Source organism: Rhineura floridana, chromosome 3 (genome assembly GCF_030035675.1).
Source record: "Rhineura floridana isolate rRhiFlo1 chromosome 3, rRhiFlo1.hap2, whole genome shotgun sequence".
In the NCBI taxonomy this organism is placed as follows: Eukaryota; Metazoa; Chordata; class Lepidosauria; order Squamata; family Rhineuridae; genus Rhineura; species Rhineura floridana.
In genome coordinates, this window is record NC_084482.1 from 159,449,080 (window position 1) to 159,474,190 (window position 25,111).

General features: G+C 41.9%; 1 protein-coding gene across 5 annotated transcripts in view; it reads right to left on the reverse strand.

Annotated features, from left to right (window-relative positions):
* The window catches only part of IRAK2 (interleukin 1 receptor associated kinase 2), a 56,848-nt gene that overhangs the window by 24,085 nt on the left and 7,652 nt on the right, over window positions 1–25,111 (reverse strand). For all 5 annotated transcript variants that reach the window (XM_061618511.1, XM_061618510.1, XM_061618513.1 and 2 more), the window contains exons 3-7: window positions 14,813–14,920; window positions 13,504–13,607; window positions 9,472–9,666; window positions 3,548–3,597; window positions 381–495 (exon numbers count right to left, since the gene is read on the reverse strand). In XM_061618511.1, the coding sequence (XP_061474495.1) occupies window positions 381–495; window positions 3,548–3,597; window positions 9,472–9,666; window positions 13,504–13,607; window positions 14,813–14,920 (572 nt within the window). The remainder of the gene's footprint in view (window positions 1–380; window positions 496–3,547; window positions 3,598–9,471; window positions 9,667–13,503; window positions 13,608–14,812; window positions 14,921–25,111) is intronic.

A 25,111-nucleotide genomic window follows, 5' to 3' on the forward strand; every position in this document is an offset into this window, starting at 1 on the left:
GATGTTATAGACTACAACTCCTAACATTACAGAATGTTTGGAGTTTTTTTCTTTAAGTCAACTCACAGCCACTTTTTTATACATTGTTTGTAGAACTCTGACACAGTAAGCAACAGTATGCAAACTTGTTGCTTACCTTTTTTTTAAAAAAAGGTTTTTTATTGAATTATAACACAAAAAGAAAAAGAACATAGCAATTAGGAGATATACATCAAACAATAATTGTGTTCATTGTCACATTACAGAACCATTCATCCAGTATTAACAGTTGAACATGATAAATAGCGTAGAACAATTTCTATAAATCACAGTTATAAGGCCCAAATTTCATGCACTGGTACAGGCAAAGAACTTTGTAGATCATTTAACTTGTTGCTTACCTGACACTGCAGTCTGTCCATCAATGATCCATTTGGCATGTAAGGGTGTATGAGGCAGTGAAATCCAGTTTCTACAGAGAAGCCTAACAACCGCAGAATATTAGGGTGACAACACCTAAAGAGTATTTGAATAGATATTATGTGAGAAAATGTAATGTACCACAATTTAAAATACATAAGAACATAACAAGAGCTCTGCTGGATCTGACTAAAGGGCCATCTAGTCCAGCATTCTGTTCCCACAGAAGGCAACCAGATGCCTATTGCAAGCCCATAAGCGGAATGTGAGTGCAAGAGCACTCTAACTACTACTAGATGATCAGTCGTAAAATGAGGGCATTTGAACTATTTATATGTACCCCCACCTCCAATCGTGGCCAGGCCCACCATGAGGCAGTGAGGTAACTGATGCTAGTATTATGAAAAAGGTAGCAAATTGTTATTTATTTAATATATTGTTATTGTATTTTTACACCCAGGGAGAGATGGTAGTGAGATCTTCTGCCTTGGGTACCAAAATAACTTGGCCAGCCTTTACTATGTTGCACCATAAGAACATAAGTGCAGCCTTGCTGGATCAAACCAGGGGTCCATCTACTCCAGCATCCTGTTCTCACAGTAGCCAACCAGATGCGCATAGGAAACCCCAAAGCAAGAGCTGAGCATAAAAGTATTATCTCAACTTGTGACTCTCAACTCTGTTATTCAGAGACATACTGCCTCTGGAGTATGGAGGTAGGCAGTGGAGGTGAATTTCCTGTTCTGCCTCAGGCAGGAAAATGTTCAACAGTGATTATGGGTTGTATTCAATTAAATCCTACTCAGAGTAGATCCACTGAAATTAATGAGCCCATTAGTCATGTCCATTAAGTTCAGTGGGTCTACTGTGAATAGGATTATTGTTGAATGCCACCCTATAGCTGTCATGAGTAGAGAGTGGTAAGTCTAGAATGATATTCTCCCTCTGCATGCTGCCACCTGAGATTGGAATGGGAATATGCTTCAGTCTCATGCACTTCCCCCACCCCCTGTTCTTGCTACTCCTTCCTGCACATAAAAACAAATAACCCAATCAAAGGATTCTCCTCCAGATGCTGAACTGACTTTCAAAGTGTAGTAGTTCGTGTGTGCAGATTAACATCTCAACAGCCCCTCTGCCATGCTTACATTTAGATTGCTAGCATCAGCTCGCAAGTTTATTGCTAACTTAAAAACTGAACTCAAGCATTTTAGGCAGTACAGAGAGTTATTTTTACAGAAAGACCAAAGCTGAGAGACATCAGATTGTGCGTACACACACACACACACTTTTCTGTTGGAAGGAGGAAAATACCATGTGCTCACAGAATTATATATTCCTATTGTATCTGTACTGAATTTGAAATTTGCTTTTACATATTAAATTATTTTCATATATGGAATCGTCTTAATTTTGAATTGAAATATATGGATTTGTTTTTATTGTTGATATGTTTACTGTGAAATCGCTTTCAGATATTTTATGGGAAGCAATTTATAAATGGAATCAAATAAATAACTGTAGAAGCCCAGTGTATTTGTTAGGAGTGTTCATTAGCTCCAAATACTCTGAATCACGAGGCAAATCTGGGTGATTCGGGGAAGGTTCTCATGCTTCTGAGTTGGACTGTGCTGTTAGCAAGGTGTCTCAAAGCAGATCAGGGTCTCCCTAAGCTTCTGAGTTGCTCTGTGGCCTTGGCGGTCCAAAAATGTACAACTGCTCCTCAATCCCTCCCCGAGAAACAAAACCAAGCTGACTGGAGAAATGCTCAGAGCTCAAGGGGGTGGAAAAGTGGGGGGGGAATCTTTCATTTTGGCAGGCAGGTCTAGTTTTTAGTCACAGCAAATTATTTTCAAAGAGCATTCCAACCACAGTTATTTGGGGAAGAGATTAAAAATGTTTGCCTTTCCCCATGCAAGTCAATGGAGAGATCACCACTGTGCCCCAAAAAATCCAGGGGGAGGGGGAGAAGCCCACTTTGGGTAACATGGCCCTTGCTGGGGGGGTGAGAGAAATTTGTCCCACCCCATTCTTTTCTGCGGATCTATGTTCTATTTCCATCAACACCCCTTACCCTATGCAAGTTAATGGAGAGTTCCCTCTGTTCCAGGGAGAAGAGGTTATATTTCCAAAAAGCCATGCTACAGGCAGAAGGCCATCTCCACCCCCAGTGACTCTTGTGGTAACAAGGTCTTTGCTGGGAGGTGACATTTCCCCTATCCCAGTATCTCCTAGGGTTCCATGCTTTTTTCCCCCCACCCCCACCCCCAAATGGTAAAGTCTGCCATTGTGGAAAAACCACTGCAGCCAAAATTCCAAAATATGGTAGGCATTATCCCCTGAGAAGAGATGACCATATCTATAAATTGAATTCTGGCAGGAAATGAAAAACGTAACAGATTTTTCCTTTATTTTAAAAATCCAAGCTTTAGAGGTACCCTATATGAAAACCCCTGGATGTATCTGCCTTCAACCTGGCAGGCTTAATATACTCTGGAGGGGCTGCTGTGCCCGCAAATCCACCTCGGTGAAAAGGAAAATAGTTATAGATGTTTTCGGATTTCCTGTTATAGTGAATTGGGGAGGGGAGAGAAACAGAATTTTGTATTTAACAGATTTAATTTGGTCCTGAATAACATGTCAAATTGAAAAGACACAGAGCAGCTCCAAAACAGATCGGCCTGCTTCCCTAAGCTACATATACAACTCTTGTGGCTGATGCACACCCCAAATATTTGTTGCCATCAAGCTGCAGAACTTGTTCCACACTGATTGTGAAGATTTTACAATAGCAATGCTGCATAAATTAACATTTATACAAGCAATTCATAGAATATGTGATAGTCTGGAATAGGCCACTTTGAATTTGGTTAATGGGATACAAAAAACCAAAGACAGTGCAATGGAACTGCATTCGAGTTACATAAGAAATACCCAAACAGCCTCCACCTATATACACCTCTATATCATGTAGCGGCACATTTTCCACGCATACAAATGTTCAGGGACTGTAAGGCCCAATGCCTCCTAGTGCTTCTGCTGAAAAATGCTCATTGGTGTAATTCAAACACAAAGTAATGCCTACAAGTTAAAATAAAGCTATTTACAGACCTCTTTCTGCACCATCATGTTTTGCATAGCTACTTACCGAAAGCAGTTCTGTACTTCTGTACGAAAAATTTTTTGCATCTGATTCTGCTATAAAAAATAAAAATAAAATACATTTATTGCTTGCCCCAAGAGTCAACTCCATTTAAATGATGAATACATGCACAACTTATAATAAACTATATATTCACAGGCCATTATCTTGAAACAGGTATGGGGAGCCTTTGGCGCTCTAGAATAGTGTTGCTAAAGTAAAAGCTCCATCAGCCCCAGCAAGCATGGCCAATGGCCACGGATGATGGAAGGTGTATTCACAAACTTCTGGAGGACCAAAGGTTCCCCATTAAACAGGTAATTATGGTTCTCTAGCAGTCATTTTAGCCTAAAAATGTTGAGCTGGGAATATAGGGGATGTGGCTGGTACTTTAATTTTGCTATCTTTTAATTTAATCAGTATACCCTCTTTTGTGCACCTTATGAATGTCACAGCATCCATACAGAGGATATCCAACTAAGTCATACAAAGTAGACCATTGAAATCAATGGACTTAAATCCTTTGACTGAATATGTCTTACACTGGATACAGTATTACCACCTGTTTAATCCAGCTACTTATTTCCATGAGATTTTACAATTTTGTGCTCTTAGAGGCAAACTAGATGTGACTTATCACATAATTTTATGTTGCACAGCGACTTAGATGGTGCTGGGGAAGAAGGAGCTGGACTGAGACTCTGACATGGGGGTATACAGGCATTAATTCTTCGTCCCTGGCTGCAGTTCTGATCTGAATGAGGCTCCCACACCTGCTATTTGTTACATTTGCTCTTAAATTTGCTTTAGACATTTTATTTTGTTTTATTATCTTTAGATGTTTTTAACAGTTTTAAATATGTTTTTATTTCATTTTTAATTGTCTTTTTACTTGCAGAAGTGTTTGCCATCCTGAGCTCCTTTGGGAGGAAAAGCAGGATATAAATTTAATAAATAGTACTAATATCTGCATTGGAAAAAATAGCTAAGCAACACCAAACTATGTAAGTCATGTCTAGTTTGGCCCTCAATGAAGGTATTATTATTTTTGCTTCTATGCCTTAAATTCTGCCACTTTAATCTGTTCTGAGCCAGTGTGGTGCAGTGGTTAAGGTGTTGGACTACAATCTGGGAGACCAGGGTTCAAATCCCCACATACCCATGAAGCTCACTGGGTGATCTTGGGCCACTCACTGCCTCTCAGCCTCATGAAAACCTTATTCATAGGGTCGCCATAAGTCGGAATCGACTTGAAGGCAGTACATTGACATTTTTTAATCTGTCCTAGATTCTTATATGTTTTGAGGGAGGTTTGATTCTATATCACTGTAAGCCATCTTGAATTTATTGCTAGAAAAGCCAGATATAAATTAACATAACGCTAATACCTATACATTATACAGCCATGAGAGTGGCTGTATACTATAGCCAGTGGGGATTTTTCACATTCCACAATGTTAAATTGAAAATACCCCCATGCCATTCTGATGCTTCCCATAAACTCATTTTAAAACAAAACCTTACAAAACGTATAGCCCTGAACTCAGAAGCGCTTGCTTAACAACCCTGTCAATTTTCATGGCGATACACAAAACAGTCAGAGAGAATCGAGAGTTCAAAGTCTAAAAAGAGAAAAAAACCCCTCGGAGCCCCTTTGGACTTTTTTCTGAGAGTTCTCATAATCTGTTGAAATTCATTAAAAATCAGCCATGTTCACAGAGTACCTGTAATCCTAATACTGACCTTGCCCCATACTCTGGCCTTCATCTTCTGCAGTTTAAAAGTTAAAAAAATGCTTGGCTGATTTTTAATTAATTTAAGAAATTTTGGCTGGAAGCCTATGATAACACGGGGCATGCTCAGTAAGGACCAACTGTCAGTGTTCTAAAAGCCTCACAGCTGCTGGGCTTGGCTAATCAGAGGGCCACACCCATACCAGACTGATTTCACTTGAGACAGTCATGGCTTGCCTCAGAGAATCCTGGGAAGTGTAGTTTGTGAAGGGTGCTGAGAGGAGACTGCCTTTCCACTGACAGAGCTTCAGTGGCCAGACTGGTTTAACAGTCAGCCACTTTGATTGAAGGTCTGTGAGGGAAACAGGGCGTCTCCTAGCAACTCTCAGCACCCTTCACTAACTACACTTCCCAGGATTCTTTGGGAGAAGCCATGACTGTCCAAAGTGAAATAAAGGCCTGATGTGGATATGGCCAGGGTCAGCTTTGGTTTAAATTTGGGTGGGACGCTACATGTGCCTGCTGTAGAATAAAAAGGTGGGGGAAACGCTGAAAAGCAATGATACTGTTCACAATGTTTTGCTCTCTGCTATCTTTTTGGCACCTTTTGAAGACTTTTCCTCTTTTAACAAGCCTTTTAAGTTGAGACCTATCCCAGTCTGCGTCTGTGTTAGAATTGCTTTTACTATGTTTTCTTTAATAATGTTTTTAAGCCTTTTTTAAAAATGTTTTTAACGTTGTTTTGTTTTAATGTATTTTAAGGTCTTTTTATGATGTTTTAAAGTGTTTTTATCGTATCTGTTTGCCGCCCTGGGCTACTGCTGGGAGGAAGGGTGGGATATAAATCAAATAATAAATAAATAAATAAATAAAGGAAAGGGGCTTCCCTTCTGCCCAGTACCCACCCACCCAATCTCCTCCTCCTCCTCCCCCTCCCATCCCTGCCCATCCCCCCGGTTTGTGTTGGACTACGACCTGGGAGACCAGGGTTCAAATCCCCACACAGCCATGAAGCTCACTGGGCAACCTTGGGCCAGTCTCTGCCTCTCAGCCTCAGAGGAAGGTAATGGTAAAACCACCTCTGAATACCGTTTACCATGAAAACCCTATTCATAGGGTCAACATATGTCAGGATTGACTTGAAGACAGTCCATTTCCATTTTCAAACATGATTGCACAGAAATAAATCCCACTGAACTCAAAAAGTATGCAAACAATCAAACCCACCCTCCCTTCTCCTCCCTCCTATTCCCTCCCTCTTGCCTCTTGCCTTCCCCTTCCTTTGCCCCTCCCTCCCCATCCCCAACCCTTTCCAATCCCCTCCTTACCCTTACCCTCCCCTTCCTCCTCCCCATGGCCAGTTTTACCTATCTTAAGCATGATTGCACGGAAGTAAATACCATTGAACTCTATAAGCCTGCAAATGATCAAACCTGCCCTGCCCTCCCCTTTGCCCCCTCCAATATGGTCCTTCCCCCCCCTCCCCCCCATGGTCAGTTTTTCCTATCCTAACCATGATTGCATATGAGTAAATTCCATTGAACTCAATAAGCATGCAAATGATCAGACCTGCTTTTTTCCCTCCTTCCCCTTCTCCTCTACCTTCCTCCTCCCCTCCCCTCTTCCTTCTTCGTCCTCCCCTGCCCACTCCAGCCCTCACTCCCTCCCCCCCCGGTCAGTTTTACCTATCCTAAGCATGATTGCACGGGAGTAAATCGCACTGAATTCAATAAACATGCAAATGATCAAACCTGTCCTTCTCCCCTCACCGTCCTGACTGCTCCCATCCCAGTCCTCCCCTCTGTGTTTCCTCCCCTCATCCCCTGTGGTCAGTTTCACCTATCCTAAGGATGATTGCAGGGGAGTAAATCCCACTGAACACAATAAGCATGCAAATGATAAATCCATTCTCAGCAAACTTGCACAGGATCCCATTTCTTACCTGCCGGATTAAAAAGCAGGGAAATTCACTAATAGGCAAAAAACCTTGCGGTTTAAGAATGTACCTATAGCCCACAGATATTTCTATCAAACTTTAAAAAGCAGGGAAATTGGGCAGCTATAGTGAATGCACCAGGGGAGCAGGAGACCTGAACTCCTCTCTGAGATATTGGACTGCCCTACAAATTTGTCAGAATGCAAACACTTTTTGGGTTCGTCTTTCACAGTCCAATCCACTTGCTGTGTAGCTTGGAAGAATTTGGTAACATGTGCCTCTCAGCATATGGTGAGTGGTGGCAGCACCTGCAATCAGCCCAAAGAATAGAAAGAAGACATGTGGTGTGCTGATCTTGTTTTAGCAGGGAGGAAGCAACATTATTAAGACAGTTGAGATAGTTCAGATGGTCACTTTAAATAGGTCTGATTTACTTTGCATATTTAGTGAAGCTTCCTATAGGAAATCATTTTCTTTTGTTTCTATTTCTGTGAAAATGTGAAGTACAGCAACATTTGCACTAAAAAAAACTCCAAACATAATTGTGGAATAATGGCACTGACTTCTGCAGAATAGTCTCCAGTGGACCTCAGGAGCATCTCAATTTGCACAAGATAAAACAGTGGGAGGTGAAATATATTCTAGCAAAATTCTAGGTGTGATCTATGTTTTTAACTGATCGTGCCCACCTTGCCTTAAATGAAGTGGTTTAAACATAGCAGGCTGAAAACATGCATCCTCTTTTTTCCCACAGCTAAGACTCATTGCTGAAGTAGCAACATATTGTAATCAGTCTGATTTTACATCAGACTGCAGTTTCAGATTCAACTGTTAATGCACCCAAAATAGAAATAGAACATAACCTCCAATTTGAAACACAAAAGGCTGTCTGCACCATCATATGATATTGACCAATAAAAAGGGTTTGAAATTAATAAAGTAAATTTGACACAGATTTCTAGGATGAATAATGAGGGAAATAAAATGTTCTAATTTAGATTCTCTGTAGAAAAATTAGTAACACAGGAAAGAATCAAAGTAAGAACACCAACAAACATACACAAATATAATTATCTTTGGAGATGGCAGGCGTTGCCACCACTCACCATATGCTCAGAGGCACATGTTACCAAATTCTTCCAAGCTACACAGCAAGTGGATTGGACTGTGAAAGACCAACCCAAATGGTGTTTGCATTTTGACCAATTTGTAGGGCAGTCCAATATCTCAGAGAGGAGTTCAGGTCTCCTGTTCCCCTGGTGCATTCACTATAGCTGCCCAATTTCCCTGCTTTTTAAAGTTTGATAGAAATATCTGTGGGCTATAGGTACATTCTTAAACCGCAAGGTTTTTTGCATATTAGTGAATATATAATATTATTATAATGCTAACAATAATATGATACCATTGATCACTGATCAGCGTAATGTAGTAGGCTAAATGAGGGAAATTGTAGCGTATAATTTGTAGCTGACCAACCATATACTCTACAAACAATTTTATCAAGAAGTCAAATCTAAAAGGCAAGATTTTTTTTCCTTGTGCATGATTTACAATTTGGTCTGTTCTGCATATCTTCAGTGATGTTTCCAAGAATTATTTCAATACATTATTGATCTTTTCTAGTCAATTGGAGCCCTCTTGGATCCTAATTGGGAACAAAATGTGAAATGTATACCCCCAATAATGACGTATTACATGAGTATTACGTCTGTGACTATTTTAATTTTTTTTACATGATTAAGGTGTTTTTCTGTGGAAGCTACTCATTACTGATAGCCACCATGGCTAATAATTTTACCAGGGTCATAGACTATAAAAACCAACCAACCAACAACCGCATTTAATTATTCTAGATGGTACCAAATATCCCTTTTGGCCCAAAGACTATGGCAAGAGTAGCCAGCATGGTGCCCTCCAGATGTTGCTGAAGTCTATCTCCCATGATCCCTGACCATTAGCCCTGCTTGCTGGGGCTGTTGGGAGTTGTGAATCCAACAAGATCTGCAAGGCACCATGTTGACTACACCTAGATCAAGGGGAGGGGAGAAACACACTCTGAACCCATTCCAGAACATTTCTATGATTTGGAAGGTGTTCCCCCAGGAGTCTTGTACCAAATCATCAGAGGTGGGGGCTTATGAATGGGAGTAGTAGTCTCAAGGATCCACTGTGGGAATTCAATGGCATCCCTATTTCTAACTAGCTTCATAAAGACCTTTCTAATTTTGTTGAAATTGTGGTTAAACAACGTTACCTACCTCTTTTAGCCTTTTAACCACATATAAAGTGTTGTTCCTCCAACCTTTGTAGGTAGTAGCAAACATGCCTTCACTAATTTGGTTTTCCTTACTGAAGCCACTGGTGGCAACTTCCAATTCTCCTGTAGTCCACAGAAGGCTCGCACTGAGGAGATCAGGAACCGTTTCCTGTCGGGGAATGGCAGAACTGCAGGGCTAGAGATTTCAGACAAAAGACACTGCAGTATTACTTTCCTGAATGACATTATTGGGACATAAGAAAATTTGCTTTCAAACCCATGAAACCACAGGACCTGTTGCTTCTTGACCTCCGAAGGCACATTAAACAGGACTCTTATGGGCAAATGGCAGCTGGGGAGGGAGGGTGATTTTCAGTGACAAACCAGTGCTATGCCCTGATCAAGTTCAGGAGATGAGGGCCTGTACTGGCCCGTGGGCAAGCTCAGCAGCTATATCAGCAGAATAGCTGCCTGTAGGCAAGGGGGGCTTGTATTCCCCCCCGAGCCTTAGTTCTCTCTAGTTTAGCATTCAGCATCTAAGCATGCAAGAAGATGGGGCAAGGGACGGTCAATGTATGGCTCAGAGCCACCTGGGGTCTAATCTGGGGTTCCTAACAGGCAAAGCTCTGATGCTGTGCCAAGAGTGTCTGTGTGATGCTGGGAAGGTGCCTTGTTAACCAGATAGTGTAGACCTTCGGGCAGTTAATGCCTTGCCAGGCAATCAGAGGCTTTGCTTATCAGCTATTGTTATGCTGTATGATCCTGGGAAAGAGCCCCATCATTGAAGGGCTATGTTGGGAAAGCTATGACTTAATCCTTTGTAGTAATTATTGTGCTGTAAACATGTATCCTATAAAAGGGTTCTTGGCTGCCCGGTTCAGGGTTCAGCCTGATCCATGTTTGTGCAGAGCCTGGCTGCCTGTTCCATTTATAGGGTACACCTGTGGGTTGAAAGTTACTCAATAAACTGTCTCCTTTTAAGTAAACCTACGGCTGAGTCTGCCTTACTCATCTCTCTGGTACCTCGGAAACCTGAATGCCCAGGAAGGGGGCATACAGGGCCCCATGTGGCTGTTTTTTCCTTTAAAGAACAGTGGCTGGCTTAATCATGCTTTTTAAAAAGTGTGAATAATGTACCGTGTAGCTTGGTCCTCAATTGTTCTCGAAGAGTTACAAAAATGTGTACAATTTTGGATGTGATTATTTTGGATTTTAAGTTGTTTTAAAATTATTTTTAATGTCATATTTTAAAACTGTTGTAACCCACCCTTGGACCTGTGGATGAAGGGTGGGTAATATATTAAAAATAAAATCTTATTTATATGGATAATTCTAACCTGGCACATAGCCTCTTTGCTGTTGTCATTAAGAAATATGAGGAAAAGGTATTTAGCAGAGACAGCTGTTAACGGTTTAGGGGATAGGAACATAGGAAACTGCCTTATACTCAGTCAGACGCTGGTCCATCTAGCTCAGTACTGTCTACACTGATCGGCAGCAGATCTCCAGGGTTTCAGACACGGTGTCTCTTCCAGCCCTATCTGGAGATACCAGGGACTGAACCCGGGACCTTCTGCATGCAAAACAGATGATCTACCACTGAGCTATGACCCTTACAGAAAGATTTTAGTTGATAAAATTATTTTCTTCTGGCCAGTCCTAGTGACAATGCATAGTAGTGACATAGGTTTGTATTCAATGGTAGCTCAGCCTTAGCAGAAAGTACTTCTGTAAGTCAGGGCACTCAGTTTGTAATGCCCTCCCCCATGACTACTGACATACTGGGTGCCACACCCTGTTCTGTTGTGGAGGGTCCCCCCATCTCTCTGGCTTGCAAGAGGTTTAGTGGGTAAAGGGGATCTGCAAATATTGGGTGCTTCAACTTGCCACAAGTAGAAGCATTTTCTGCTAAGGCAAAACCACGCCTGGGTACAACCCATAATTTTAAAGTCTGTATTTTATATTTTGTATTATTTTATAATGTCATGGATTCAGTGGCTCTATAATACCTCTTTCAAATTGATGCAAATCAGAAAGAAGATAGGTGAAACATCACTTGTTTAAGCTGAGTGAATGAGACATGAGTAAATTCACTAATAAGCAAAAACACCTTGTGGTTTAAGAACATACAGTGCCTTGCAAAAGTAATCAGACCCCTGACCAATGCTCTCATATTACTGAATTATGAGTGGTACATTGTAATTTCGTTCTGTATGATAGTTTATTAAAATCAATTATTGTAGGGTGACATTGGTTTTATGTTGGGAAATGTTTGTAAGAAACATAAAAAATTGAAACATGTTGCTTGCATAAGGAGAGGTTCTATTCTCCTCACAGAGCTACAATTCCCGGCAGAGGGGCTGACTGTTAAACCACTCTGGCCACTGGAGCTTTGTCAGGGGAACAGGAGTCTTTTAACAACTCTCAGCACCCTTCATGAACTACACTTCCCAGGATCCTTTGGGGAAGCCATGACTGTCTAAAGCAGTGATTCTCAAACGGTGCATCGGAGCACACTGATGCGCTGCAAGAGGTGGCTAGGTGTGCCATGAATATTATGAAAGTATATTATTATTAAGTTATTTTTATTCATAGTTTAAACTATATTAATACATTTTAAATTTTGTACACGAAATGCGCCAGAAAATTTTTATGTTTTACAGTGCGCCGCGAACCAAAAAAGTTTGAGAACCACTGGTCTAAAGTGAAACAAATGTCTGGCATGAGTGTGGCCACCTGATTAGGCAAGCCAAACAGCTGTGAGTCTGGCTTTTAGAACACTGACAGTTCTTACTAAGCATGCCCAACGCTATAATAGACTTCGATGTTAAATTTCTTAAATTAATTAAACATCAGCCATGCATTTTTTTAAACTTTTAAACTGCAGAAGATGAAGGTCAGAGTATGGGGCAAGATCAGTAATAGGATTACAGGTACGCTGTGAACATGGCTGATTTTTAATTAATTTCAACAAATTATGAGACCACTGACAGAAAAAAGACAAACAGGGGTCTGGATTTTTTTTCTCGTTTCACATTTTGAACTCTTGATTCTCTCTGATTGTTTTGTGTATCGCCATGAATGTTTAAAGGTTGTTAAGCAAGCGTTTCTGAGTTCAAGACTACTAAGTTTTGTAAGGTTTTGTTTTGAAATGTGCTTATGGGAAACAGCAGAATGGCTTGGGGGGGTATTTTCAATTTAACATTGCGGAATGCGAAAAATTCATGCTGGCTATAGTATACAGCCACTCTTGTGGCTGTATAATTCAATGACACACCACTTTCAACAAATATGTTTTCACACAAACACTCAGATTCAGAGCCTTTGCACACATTATGCAGTGACAAACCATGGATGGCTCCTGTAAAGTACACCTGACAGGGAGCTACAGACAATCTTAATTCCCTAATGAGTGGGTGAATGTGTGTGCGCGCATGCATGTATAAACAACTGTTTGTAAATTACTTAATTACAGCAAAAATTAATATATGAATTGGCTTGGAGAGAACCCTTTTAAAATAGAGAAACATGAAAATACTAGGAAAGGTAGTGGCCAGGAGACCAAGTTTTATGAGAAAAGGCTGCAGGAGGTGATTATATTTAGCCTGGAGAAAAGGTGATTAACAGGCAACATAAGAGTCATCTTAAAACATTTGATGTCACATACGTGGAGCAAATTTGTTTTCTATTGCTCCAGAACACAGGACCCAAACCAACAAGATCAAATTTAAACAAGAAAAAGAACTTGGACTAAACATTGGGAAGAACCTGGGTACAAGTTATTGTACTGAGAGCTATTTCGCTAAGGGCGGTATATAAATTGAATAATAAATAAAAATAAATAAAAATAAGTTGTGTGATAGCAAAACAGATGGCCTCAGAAGGGTAGTGGACTCTCCTTTGTTATAGGTTTTTAAACAGAGGCTGGATGGCCACCTATCAGGGTTGTTGTAGCAACAGATTTCCAGCATTGGCAGCTGGTTTGACTAGATGACTTTTAATGTCCCTTCTAAATCTATGAATCTATGTTTACCTTTACACTTGATACTACTGGTGGATTTGAATGTAAAGAATGTGGAAGGTCCATAGAAGTTGGAGGCAGAGATAAAGGAAGCACATCTGCTTTTAAAACAGGACCTGAAAGTGACAAAATTAAATACAATGAGCATAACTATTTGTGCCACCCTATTTCACAGGAAATAGGTTTGTTTTGTTCTAACCATCTGTACCCAGTAAAAAACCATACAGCATTTAAAATCAGTTGTTCCAATAAAAGAAGATTCTCCTGTTCTTTTTTAGCCTAATCCTCTACATGTTTACTTGGAATTAATTTCCACTGACTTAAATTTATCATTCTCTGGTATCAACATGATTACCAATGACTATTTTCATAGCTTTTGGGGCATATTGGTTAGGAGGAAAAGGGCTGATTTAACTTATGTTGAAATTAAAATGGCAAATATTGTCGATTATGAATGCCACATAAATGTTTAAACCGAGGATGGGGAAAACATGAGGCATTCCAAATGTTGCTAGACTATAACTCCCATCATCCTAGACCACTGGCCATACTGATGGGAGCTGGAGTCCAACAACATCTGGAGGGCTACAGGTTCCCCACCCCGGAGTTAAATGGCTAGGGCTGCATTCCAATACATGCCTACTCAGAAGTAAGCTCCAATGGATTAAATTGGACTTACTCCCAGATAAGCATTAGATTGCAGCCTAAGTCTCTCCAGAACACACATAAAAGGCCATATTATTTTCCAATTAGCACCCAGATATTTATTTATTTATTACCTGAAAATTTAAATATGCATACATCATTCACAATTGATGGACCATACATTTATTTTGCCATTTAAACTCAGGTACGTTGTGTAAGGCAGAACAAATCTGCTCTGATGGGTGAGGGGGGGAAATCAGATGCTACTACAGACAGGGCTTGTACAACAGTCAAACAGAAGAGAAAACTTCAGTTGGTGGAGCTTTTCTCAACTCTGCAGCACTATGACATGAGAAACAGCACCTTCTGAAATTCTCTTTTAAGTAACCTGGTTCAATATTGCATCTGTAGGCTCGCTGTAGCATGGACGACTGATACTTCTCATTTCTTCCAACTGAGTTGAGAGTTTAGTAAACGGCCAACTTATGAGGATATAACCTTCTTAAAAGGAAACTTTAGGACATGACACATTTGGGAAATAAGACACTGCACACATGTGGTTAACACCAGCTGACAATCACTTCCTTGTATAAGTTCACCAATGCTTGAAAGCTTTGTTTTTAATCTGTGCCTGCTTTGTATCTGAATTTGGCAATGCTGGGCATTTCTATCTCACCTGCTATGGCTCTGTTTTTGCTCCCAGTTGGATGCAGCGATGCATTCTCTTGTTGACGGGGCTCTAAAGGAGCCTTTACAGAATCAGAGGTTAGTGAGGGTGACTTCCCTGTAAAACAAAATTTATATATATATATATATATATATACACACACACACACACACATACAGGGTTAGATTGACAGGATGCAGATCCTACTTATTTGGGGATCTGAAAGTAGTAGTATCCTACTTATTTAGAGTCCGGGAAGTGGAAAGGTGTCCATTTGAAGTCAGTGCTTCGAAAGGTTCTCCTTCAGCTAACTTAGAAAAGCAGAAACTTGTCAGTGAACCAGGCAATAGGAAAAATTATTCTCATCCTAGCTCAGCGAGTAAAAGCACTATAGGCAAGCTACTCCAAAACAGAGCCAATACTAGACCATGTGATCCGTACTGAGCTAGATGGTATCAAATGGCCTGAGTCAGTAGAAGGTAGATTCCTTTGTTCCTAAAAGTAGAAAGAGACCCAAGGGCCACAGTGACTCTAAAATTTATTTATGTATTTTATTGACAACATTTATTTACACAACCTGTAAAGATATTTGTAGTGCAAACCTATGACTGTTTACGCAGAAGCAAGTCCCAGTGTATTCAATGGGGCTTATTCAAACAGGGAAATGTGCACAGAACTGCAGCCTCAAGTGGTAAGAAACACTCACCCAATCCAAAATTCAGAATAATGCCACTTTAAGCTGCTTTGCAACTATTTATACTTTTTATGGTTACTGGATTTTAAAGGGGTTTATTTCTTGCTGTAACCTGCCTTGGTAATCCTACCTCACAGGGTTGTTGGGAAGACTCCATATATACACACACACACTGGAGATGTAAAAATACATAGACTCCATATAATAGTTTATTGTCAAAACAAGTTGGTCATTGCAGAACATGAAAAAATAAAATAAAATCAGTATTAGCTTCCTACATAATAAAAGCAGTTATACCTATGTAAGCCCTGCCCATTTGCTTTAAAAATAGGATGGGAGAGGGAGAGAAAGATTTACAGCACAAACACAATTCTTTGCTATGTTCACTCAAAAGTCCCATTAATTTAAAACACAATCCTAACCATGTCTACTCAAAAGTCAGTCCTATTGAATTCAATAGGGTTTACTCCAGGTATGAGGGATTAGCACTACAGCTTTACTCCCAGAAAAGCAAGTATTGGATTAAAGCTTCATATTGGGAAGGTTTTCAAAACACTACCCTCTTCAAGAGCCCAGAAAATTTTAAACTTGTTTGACTCCTGCACACAAGAGGAAAAAGGACTTTTCGTACTGCTGAAAGCTATAAACTTACTCAATTTAGGAGATTTTCAGATAAACGGGAAAAAACAAGAGTTTTCTACCTTTGCAGTGGAGTCTAGGTACTGCCTGGAGGCCCAGAAATCCCTTGTCAATCGCAACCCTGACTTCACTATTGGCAACAAACCTGAAGGGTAGAGTTAAGAGTAGCCAGCTAAGAGATCATTTCACAGAAGTTGCGGGGGGGGGGGGGGGAGGGGAGACCAAAGTTTTGGTGTATATCTCGTGAACCAGACCACCTAGAAAAAAAAATTTTTTTTAAATGAAAGCTGACAGTCCAGAGATTAAACTGACTCATCTGGAGACCCAGAGCAGTCCCCAAAAACCCAGTCTCCGGGCAAAAACCGGATACCTGGCAACCCTAGAATAGACCCTGCAATCCTTAGGCTATACCCATTTGCCAATGTTTGCTTTTGATTACTAAGTGAAATCCCATCAGGGTGAAGAACCCTTTTCAGTCTAAGTGCAGCATTCCCTTCTGAGCAATGTTCCAGGGGCCACGTGCCAGTGGTGGTCAGGGTCAGAGATAACAGAGGGCAGGGACAGAGGCAAAAGGGGACAGAGCGATACATGGGAATTTTACCTTTGTACAATAGGCTAGTTTCCATACACACTCACATTACATTCTCCAGCCAGGCATTATCAGGGTTTGAGGACCCATTCCAGGCCAGATAAAAAGCTCTGAAGGCCAGTGTAAAGTGGAGCAGTAATTCCCAACCTGGGGGCCACAGCCCCCAAGGGGGTCACGAAACAATCAAAAGGGGGTCATGAAGACAGATTTTTTTAAAAAAAGGAACCTCAAACAATGGTAAGCCACAGATGGAGTGTTGCCTCTACCCCTTTTCTATCTCTATGGTGACTGCCCCTCCGCCAGCACTGTATCCTTTCCCACCCATGATGTTGTTGATGTCATGACGCTCCCATTGTCTCCTCCCACTGCATGGGATGAGCTCAACCTTCCCGCCTAAATCCACGAAGGGGGCGCATGGTTGCAGAGAGGAAGTAACACAGTCAGCTGGAGCTCTGCTGTTGCTGTGTCTTTTTCTGACCAGCCCGGCCCAGCTACTTGACCACCTTTCCCTCCCTTCTCCCCGACAGGGTCGTCTTCTTTCCTTTCTTTCTCCTCCTACACCCCACCCCCCACTTCCAGCCCTGCTTGCCTGCCATGGGCTCCTGCTGGGAGGAAGGGCAAGATAAAGAGCAAAGCGGTGAGCGCAGGGCTACGACTGGGGCAGGCTGCAGGTGAGGGCATGGAGGGTGGGAGGTCTTTGGAGCAACAGAAAACTGCACGGAGGCAGGATTACTCCTCGGGTGGTGTTAGTGTTATGCTCTCAAATGTATATGGTGCCTCATAGAATTACATAAGCAAAATCAGATAAGATACCTCCTCCCCTCAAGTCAACACCTGTGTAAAATATCATCCCCACAAATAGGCTTTCGGGTACCCTATGTTTCCTGGGTGGGTAGCAGATGAGGCTCTGTGTGTGTGTGTGTGTGTGTGTAATGTCATGCTAGAGAATTTTGTGAGAAATCCTTAAACAAGTTCAAAACTAAAGGCGCTGCAAGTGCAACTGCACGTTTGTTAACTGTGCTAAACGCTTCTCTTCCCCAGTCCCAGACTTAATGCTGCTGCTCCACAACCTACTAGCCGCCCTCCTCCTGAACTAGATGGTTTGGGCTGAACGGGAAGGTGTGCACTGCAAGCTCTCTTGAATAGGAGTGATTCAGCTTGCATGCATAGTGGCTGCACAACTTAAAATACTCAACATGCATTCTATATCTGGTAATTTTCTGCCAGGCAGCCACTACACATGCAGTCTGGATCACTCCCATTCTAGAGTGCCTACACTGCACACCTTCCCACCAAACACGGCATGCAGGAGGAAGCCAGCCCAGATTGAAAACCTGCAGTAAAGGGACAAGGGAGTGGAGGCAGGAGTGGCTTTTACTGAGGCTTTTCTCCTCGAAGGGGGAGCAACATTGGGCTGAAAACGTCAGAAGGGATGTTTTCTTCTTCCCTCCCAGCATGATAGTTTCTTGAAAAGTAAGAGGAATCCCTTTTCTTTTGAGGGGGGGAGAAGAAGCCAATGCACTTGTTGCATTGAAATCAAAATATCGAAACAAGTTAGATGTGCAACCAGATTTAAGGTTGAAATGTACATCTCTTCAACCAGACTTCCAATCTCTGACAGCTGCAAAACAGCAGCAGCCTTCTCATTAACTCAGTTACACCATGGATGTATGAACTTGATCTTAAGAACCTGTCAACAGAAATCATTTGGTCACCTGGACACTCTTGGGCTGCATTCACTGTACATTTATTCCACTATTATTCCTCTTGAAACAGTCATGGCTTCCCCCAAAGTATGCTGGGAAGTGTAGTTAAGGGTGCTCAGAGTTGTTACGAGACCCTTGTTCCCGTCACAGATCTACAGTTCCCAGAGTTTCCTGGGAAGAGGGTTGGAATGTTAAACCATTCAGGGAACTGTAGCTCTCTGAGGAGAACAGGAGCCTCCTAACAACTCTCAGCACCCTTCACAAACTACACTTCCCAGGCTTCTTTGAGGGAAGCCATTAGTATTTAACGTGGAATAATAGTGGAATAAATACATGGTGTGAATATGGCCTGGTTTCACTCTTCTTCACATTGTGGGTTTCAGAAGTAATTAACTGAGCAGATTCATTTGGGGAGGGACCTGTTCTGGAGTCCCTGTGTGTGTGTGTGTGTGCATGTGTGTCCCTGGGTGTGGCTGTTGGGTGTGGATGTGAGTGTTTTGGGAGCTCCGAGTTATGTGTGTGCATGTTTGGGGAGTGGATGTGTGTATATATATGCATATGGGGTTGGCGCATGAAGCCCCTAGTTACTTAGTAAGTTGATGATCCTTCAAAATTTGTTAGAAGTTGTTTATATTCTGTAATCTGCCCTGGGACTTTCTGGTAAAGGGCAGATAATAAATATCTTCATCATATTTGTTGTTGAGATGAATAAAAAATGACATTACTTAACACTTCATTATGTATTTTTTTCAATTAACAGAGACTATAATTACAATTAGCATGTTTCCATCAAACCACTCCCACTTGCCTCACACCAGTGTGTTCTTAATTGTGCTTTGGCAAAGGAAGCTTGCTGCAATGTGCAGGCTTATCATACTACCAAGGAAAAATGGATCACCTGATGGCATAGTGATGTCAGGTAACTGACAGGTGGACTGACAGGTGGATGGGCCCTACCCACCTGTCAAAATGGCCCATCAAGGTTGGGGAAACCAGGATCCAGTTTGCTGGCTAGATCAGTTCTCCACCCCAGACTAAAGGTTATGTCCAGTGTTAATTATATGCAGAGTTGACCCACTGAAATGAATGGGCATGACTAACTTATGTCCATTAATTTCAATAGGTTGACTCTCAGTGGAACTTTGTTGGTGACAACCCTAAGTTACTTGCACTGAAACCAATGGGACTTGTTAGTCATGACTAGTTTTCACTTTGATTTCATTGGGACCCTAAGTACAACACCCCGCAATCCTATTCATGTCTGCTCAGAAGTAAGCCCCACTGAGTTCACCTGGACTTACTGCCAGTTAAGTGCATATAGAACTGCAGTATTAGTCTGGATCCAACCCAGAAATAGTTAGATAGTTTGGTAGACAGTGCTGGGGAGGAGTCAGTGGTCGTGGTGCACGTTGGCACCAACGACATGGGGAAATGCAGCCGTGAGGTCCTGGAAGCAAAATTTAGGTTGCTAGGTAGGATGCTGAAAGCCAGGACCTCCAAGGTGGCTTTCTCTGAAATGCTACCGGTTCCACGCGCACAACCAGCCAGACAGGCCCAGCTTTGCAGTCTCAATGCGTGGATGAGACGATGGTGTCGGGTGGAAGGGTTTAGATTTGTTAGGCACTGGGGAACATTTTGGGACAAGCCGGGCCTGTACAAAAGGGACGGGCTCCACTTGAACCAGAATGGAACCAGACTGCTGGCACTTAAAATTAAAAAGGTAGCAGAGCAGCTTTTAAACTGACTGAGGGGGGAAACCCGACAGGAGCTGAGAAAGGTCCGGTTCGGAACAAACCTCCCCCCTGGGATAAAAACCAAAGAAATGATGAACTTTTAAAAGGGGTAGGCCTAGAAGTAGGCATTGTGAGAGCAGGGGCACAGGATATAAATTCAGAAGAGCAAAATTACCACAGGCCAAACCACAAGTGCCAAAGACACTTGAAGAGAGACACTGCTTACAAGTGCCTGTACGCTAATGCTAGGAGCCTCCGAACCAAGATGGAAGAACTGGAGTGCTTGGTCTTAGAGGAGAGCATTGATATAGTGAGCATAACGGAGACCTGGTGGAATGGAGAAAACCAGTGGGATATGGTTATCCCTGGATATAAACTATATCGGAAGGACAGGGAAGGACGTATTGGTGGCGGAGTCGCTCTATACGTGAAAGAAGGCACTGAATCCAGCAAGCTCGAAACCCCCAAAGAGGCAGACTCCTCCACAGAATCGTTGTGGGTGGTGATACCATGCCCCAGGAGGGACTTAATACTGGGAACGATCTATCGTCCCCCTGATCAAAATGCTCAGGGAGACCTTGAGATGAGATATGAAATTGAGGAAGCATCCAAACTAGGAAATGTGGTAGTAATGGGTGACTTCAACTACCCGGACATAGACTGGCCGCATATGTGTTCCAGTCATGACAAAGAAGCAAAGTTTCTAGATATTCTAAATGACTATTCCCTAGACCAGTTGGTCATGGAACCGACCAGAGGGACGGCAACCCTGGACTTAATCCTCAGTGGGGACCGGGACCTGGTGCAAGATGTAAGTGTTGTTGAACCGACTGGGAGCAGTGACCACAGTGCTATTAAATTAAACATACATGTAAAGGGCCAATTGCCAAGAAAATCCAACACGGTCACATTTGACTTCAAAAGAGGAAACTTCACAAAAATGGGGATTGGTAAAAAGAAAGCTGAAAAACAAAGTCCAGAGGGTCACATCACTCGAAAATGCTTGGAAGTTGTTTAAAAACACTATATTAGAAGCTCAGATCAGAGATCAGAAAAGGTACCGCCAGGGCCAAGAAGATGCCAGCATGGTTAACGAGCAAAGTCAAGGAAGCTCTTAGAGGCAAAAAGTCTTCCTTCAGAAAATGGAAGTCTTGTCCGAATGAAGAAAATAAAAAAGAACACAAACTCTGGCAAAAGAAATGCAAGAAGACAATAAGGGATGCTAAAAAAGAATTTGAGGAGCACATTGCTAAGAACATAAAAACCAACAACAAAAAATTCTATAAATACATTCAAAGCAGGAGACCATCTAGGGAGGCGATTGGACCCTTGGATGATAAGAGAGTCAAAGGTGTACTAAAGAATGATAAGGAGATTGCAGAGAAGCTAAATGAATTCTTTGCATCTGTCTTCACAGTGGAAGATATAGGGCAGATCCCTGAACCTGAACTAACATTTGCAGGAAGGGATTCTGAGGAACTGAGACAAATAGTGGTAATGAGAGAGGAAGTTCTAGGCTTAATGGACAATATAAAAACTGACAAATCACCGGGCCCAGATGGCATCCACCCGAGAGTTCTCAAAGAACTCAAAGGTGAAATTGCTGATCTGCTAACTAAAATATGTAACTTGTCCCTCGGGTCCTCCTCCGTGCCTGAGGACTGGAAAGTGGCAAATGTAACGCCAATATTCAAAAAGGGATCCAGAGGGGATCCCAGAAATTACAGGCCAGTTAGCTTAACTTCTGTCCCTGGAAAACTGGTAGAAAGTATTATTAAAGCTAGATTAACTAAGCACATAGAAGAACAAGCCTTGCTGAAGCAGAGCCAGCATGGCTTCTGCAAGGAAAAGTCCCGTCTCAGTAACCTATTAGAATTCTTTGAGAGTGTCAACAAGCATATAGATAGAGGTGATCCAGTGGACATAGTGTACTTAGACTTTCAAAAAGCGTTTGACAAGGTACCTCACCAAAGACTTCTGAGGAAGCTTAGCAGTCATGGAATAAGAGGAGAGGTCCTCTTGTGGATAAGGAACTGGTTAAGAAGCAGAAAGCAGAGAGTAGGAATAAACGGACAGTTCTCCCAATGGAGGGCTGTAGAAAGTGGAGTCTCTCAAGGATCGGTATTGGGACCTGTACTTTTCAACTTGTTCATTAATGACCTAGAATTAGGAGTGAGCAGTGAAGTGGCCAAGTTTGCTGACGACACTAAATTGTTCAGGGTTGTTAAAACAAAAAGGGATTGGGAAGAGCTCCAAAAAGATCTCTCCAAACTGAGTGAATGGGCGGAAAAATGGCAAATGCAATTCAATATAAACAAGTGTAAAATTATGCATATTGGAGCAAAAAATCTGAATTTCACATATACGCTCATGGGGTCTGAACTGGCGGTGACCGACCAGGAGAGAGACCTCGGGGTTGTAGTGGACAGCACGATGAAAATGTCGACCCAGTGTGCGGCAGCTGTGAAAAAGGCAAATTCCATGCTAGCGATAATTAGGAAAGGTATTGAAAATAAAACAGCCGATATCATAATGCCGTTGTATAAATCTATGGTGTGGCCGCATTTGGAATACTGTGTACAGTTCTGGTCGCCTCATCTCAAAAAGGATATTCTAGAGTTGGAAAAGGTTCAGAAGAGGGCAACCAGAATGATCAAGGGGATGGAGCGACTCGCTTACGAGGAAAGGTTGCAGCATTTGGGGCTTTTTAGTTTAGAGAAAAGGCGGGTCAGAGGAGACATGATAGAAGTGTATAAAATTATGCATGGCATTGAGAAAGTGGATAGAGAAAAGTTCTTCTCCCTCTCTCATAATACTAGAACTCGTGGACATTCAAAGAAGCTGAATGTTGGAAGATTCAGGACAGACAAAAGGAAGTACTTCTTTACTCAGCGCATAGTTAAACTATGGAATTTGCTCCCACAAGATGCAGTAATGGCCACCAGCTTGGACGGCTTTAAAAGAAGATTAGACAAATTCATGGAGGACAGGACTATCAATGGCTACTAGCTGTGATGGCTGTGCTCTGCCACCCTAGTCAGAGGCAGCATGCTTCTGAAAACCAGTTGCCGGAAGCCTCAGGAGGGGAGAGTGTTCTTGCACTCGGGTCCTGCTTGCGGGCTTCCCCCAGGCACCTGGTTGGCCACTGTGAGAACAGGATGCTGGACTAGATGGGCCACTGGCCTGATCCAGCAGGCTCTTCTTATGTTCTTATGTTCTTAAATCTGATTCAACAGTGAAATTTAGTTATCAAAGGACTCCAGTCCATCTACCTTATTTTTTATTATTGTTCAGTTTCTCATGCTGAACTTAATTTTAAAAATCTATTTGGTCTTTGATATTTAGCAGAAGCTGCTGTTGCTGCATTCCCTCTGTGATAAGAAAAAAAAGATCCCCTCACGCAAAACACTTTTGTGTTGACAAAGGCTATGCCTGTTCTAGAAAATTCCACAAAACAATAAATATACTGTGGTCATGTTCATACATTGGGGCACTATGGTATCATTTTGTGTGTGTTTTGATGTATGGGTATGTACTGGATGTATATCCCATCATCGTGAGTTAATTTGTTCTCACTGTGTGTGGGCAGCATGTAGTGTTGTTGTTGGCATAGTCCATGACTGATGGGATTTGGCAGTGTTTTCAGAGATGCTGAGGTCGCACCTGGCATTTTTATACCATTTTGCATTTCCTGGTTGTGTGTTTTTCCTTTCTGAATCTGGGCTGAGCAAGTATAGGGCAGCCATTCCACTGGTATAGTGGTGGCATAGCTCCCTGCCCTCCCTCCCAGCTGTAATTTATGCATAGGATTGCTTTGTAAACTTGGATGTCACTCTTCTTTCTTCTGTAATTATCAAAAAGCAATGCTCTGCTGGCCTATGGGAAGTAAACTTAATTGGGGGATTCTAGATTTTGCAACAAAGAGCAGCAAAGCTAAAGATGTGATGAGTCACTGTCCACTCTTGCTTTAGCTTCTGGTGTCTCACATCCACAGTGAAGGCACATTATTGTCTAATCATATTTTGCAATAGCATTTAGCCTAGTGAGTGTTGAACATTCCAGCATGTTTTCTGCCATCCTTCTGGAATTTATCACTATAGATATGTCTACATGAATGACATCTCTCCATAGTTTTTAAAAAAATTACAACAAATGTAAATCAGATGTGCACAGTCTGCATCACATTCCCATTATTATTAACTCAAGAGAGTTATATGTGGTGATACAAAGAAATGAGTGTGTGCTACGAGCCCCAGTTAAAAAAGGGTTAACAAAAATGGATTAAAGCAAAAACTGGTTTAAAATATTTTAAATAGAATATACTTTTCTGTAGTTAGCATGGCGATGCTCTTTTTCTCTTAAGGAAATGAAGCAGCCCTTCTTCTGAACCAAATCAATGTTCAGATGTGGAAGTGGTGATGGGATAGAAATATGTTTTACTGAGATGTGTATTTACCAAAGGGGGGGAAAAAGCATTTCTTCATTAATTCCAACCTGCAACACGGAACTCGCTTTTAAATGTGCACCTTTTATGGATACTGAGGGCTCATCCAGACGACTGTAAAATGTGTGACATGATTGCTTTGTGTTTTCATTATTTTTCAGTCATATGATGCTGCGCGCTTTTGCGCATTTTCGCGCGGTTAAATCCGCTCCTGCAATACCGCAAATCATGCGATTTGCTTTTTTAAACCGGGAATCATCCGCTGTACCTTCAGGCACTCAGATGCAGTACCGTGGACTTTACAGCTATGGGCGTTTGATGGGTGTTTCCCCATATACCTTCCCTCATTCTCAGCCAATCATGTATTTCTACTGTTGCACATGTGCACGAATGTCCGGGAAAAGCCCTGGAAAAAGGAACCTATCAGAGCAATGGTGTGGTGTGTGGGCCCCCCCTGCAACTTCTACTGCGCAGATGCAAAAAAGCAAATTTGCGCAGAAGCA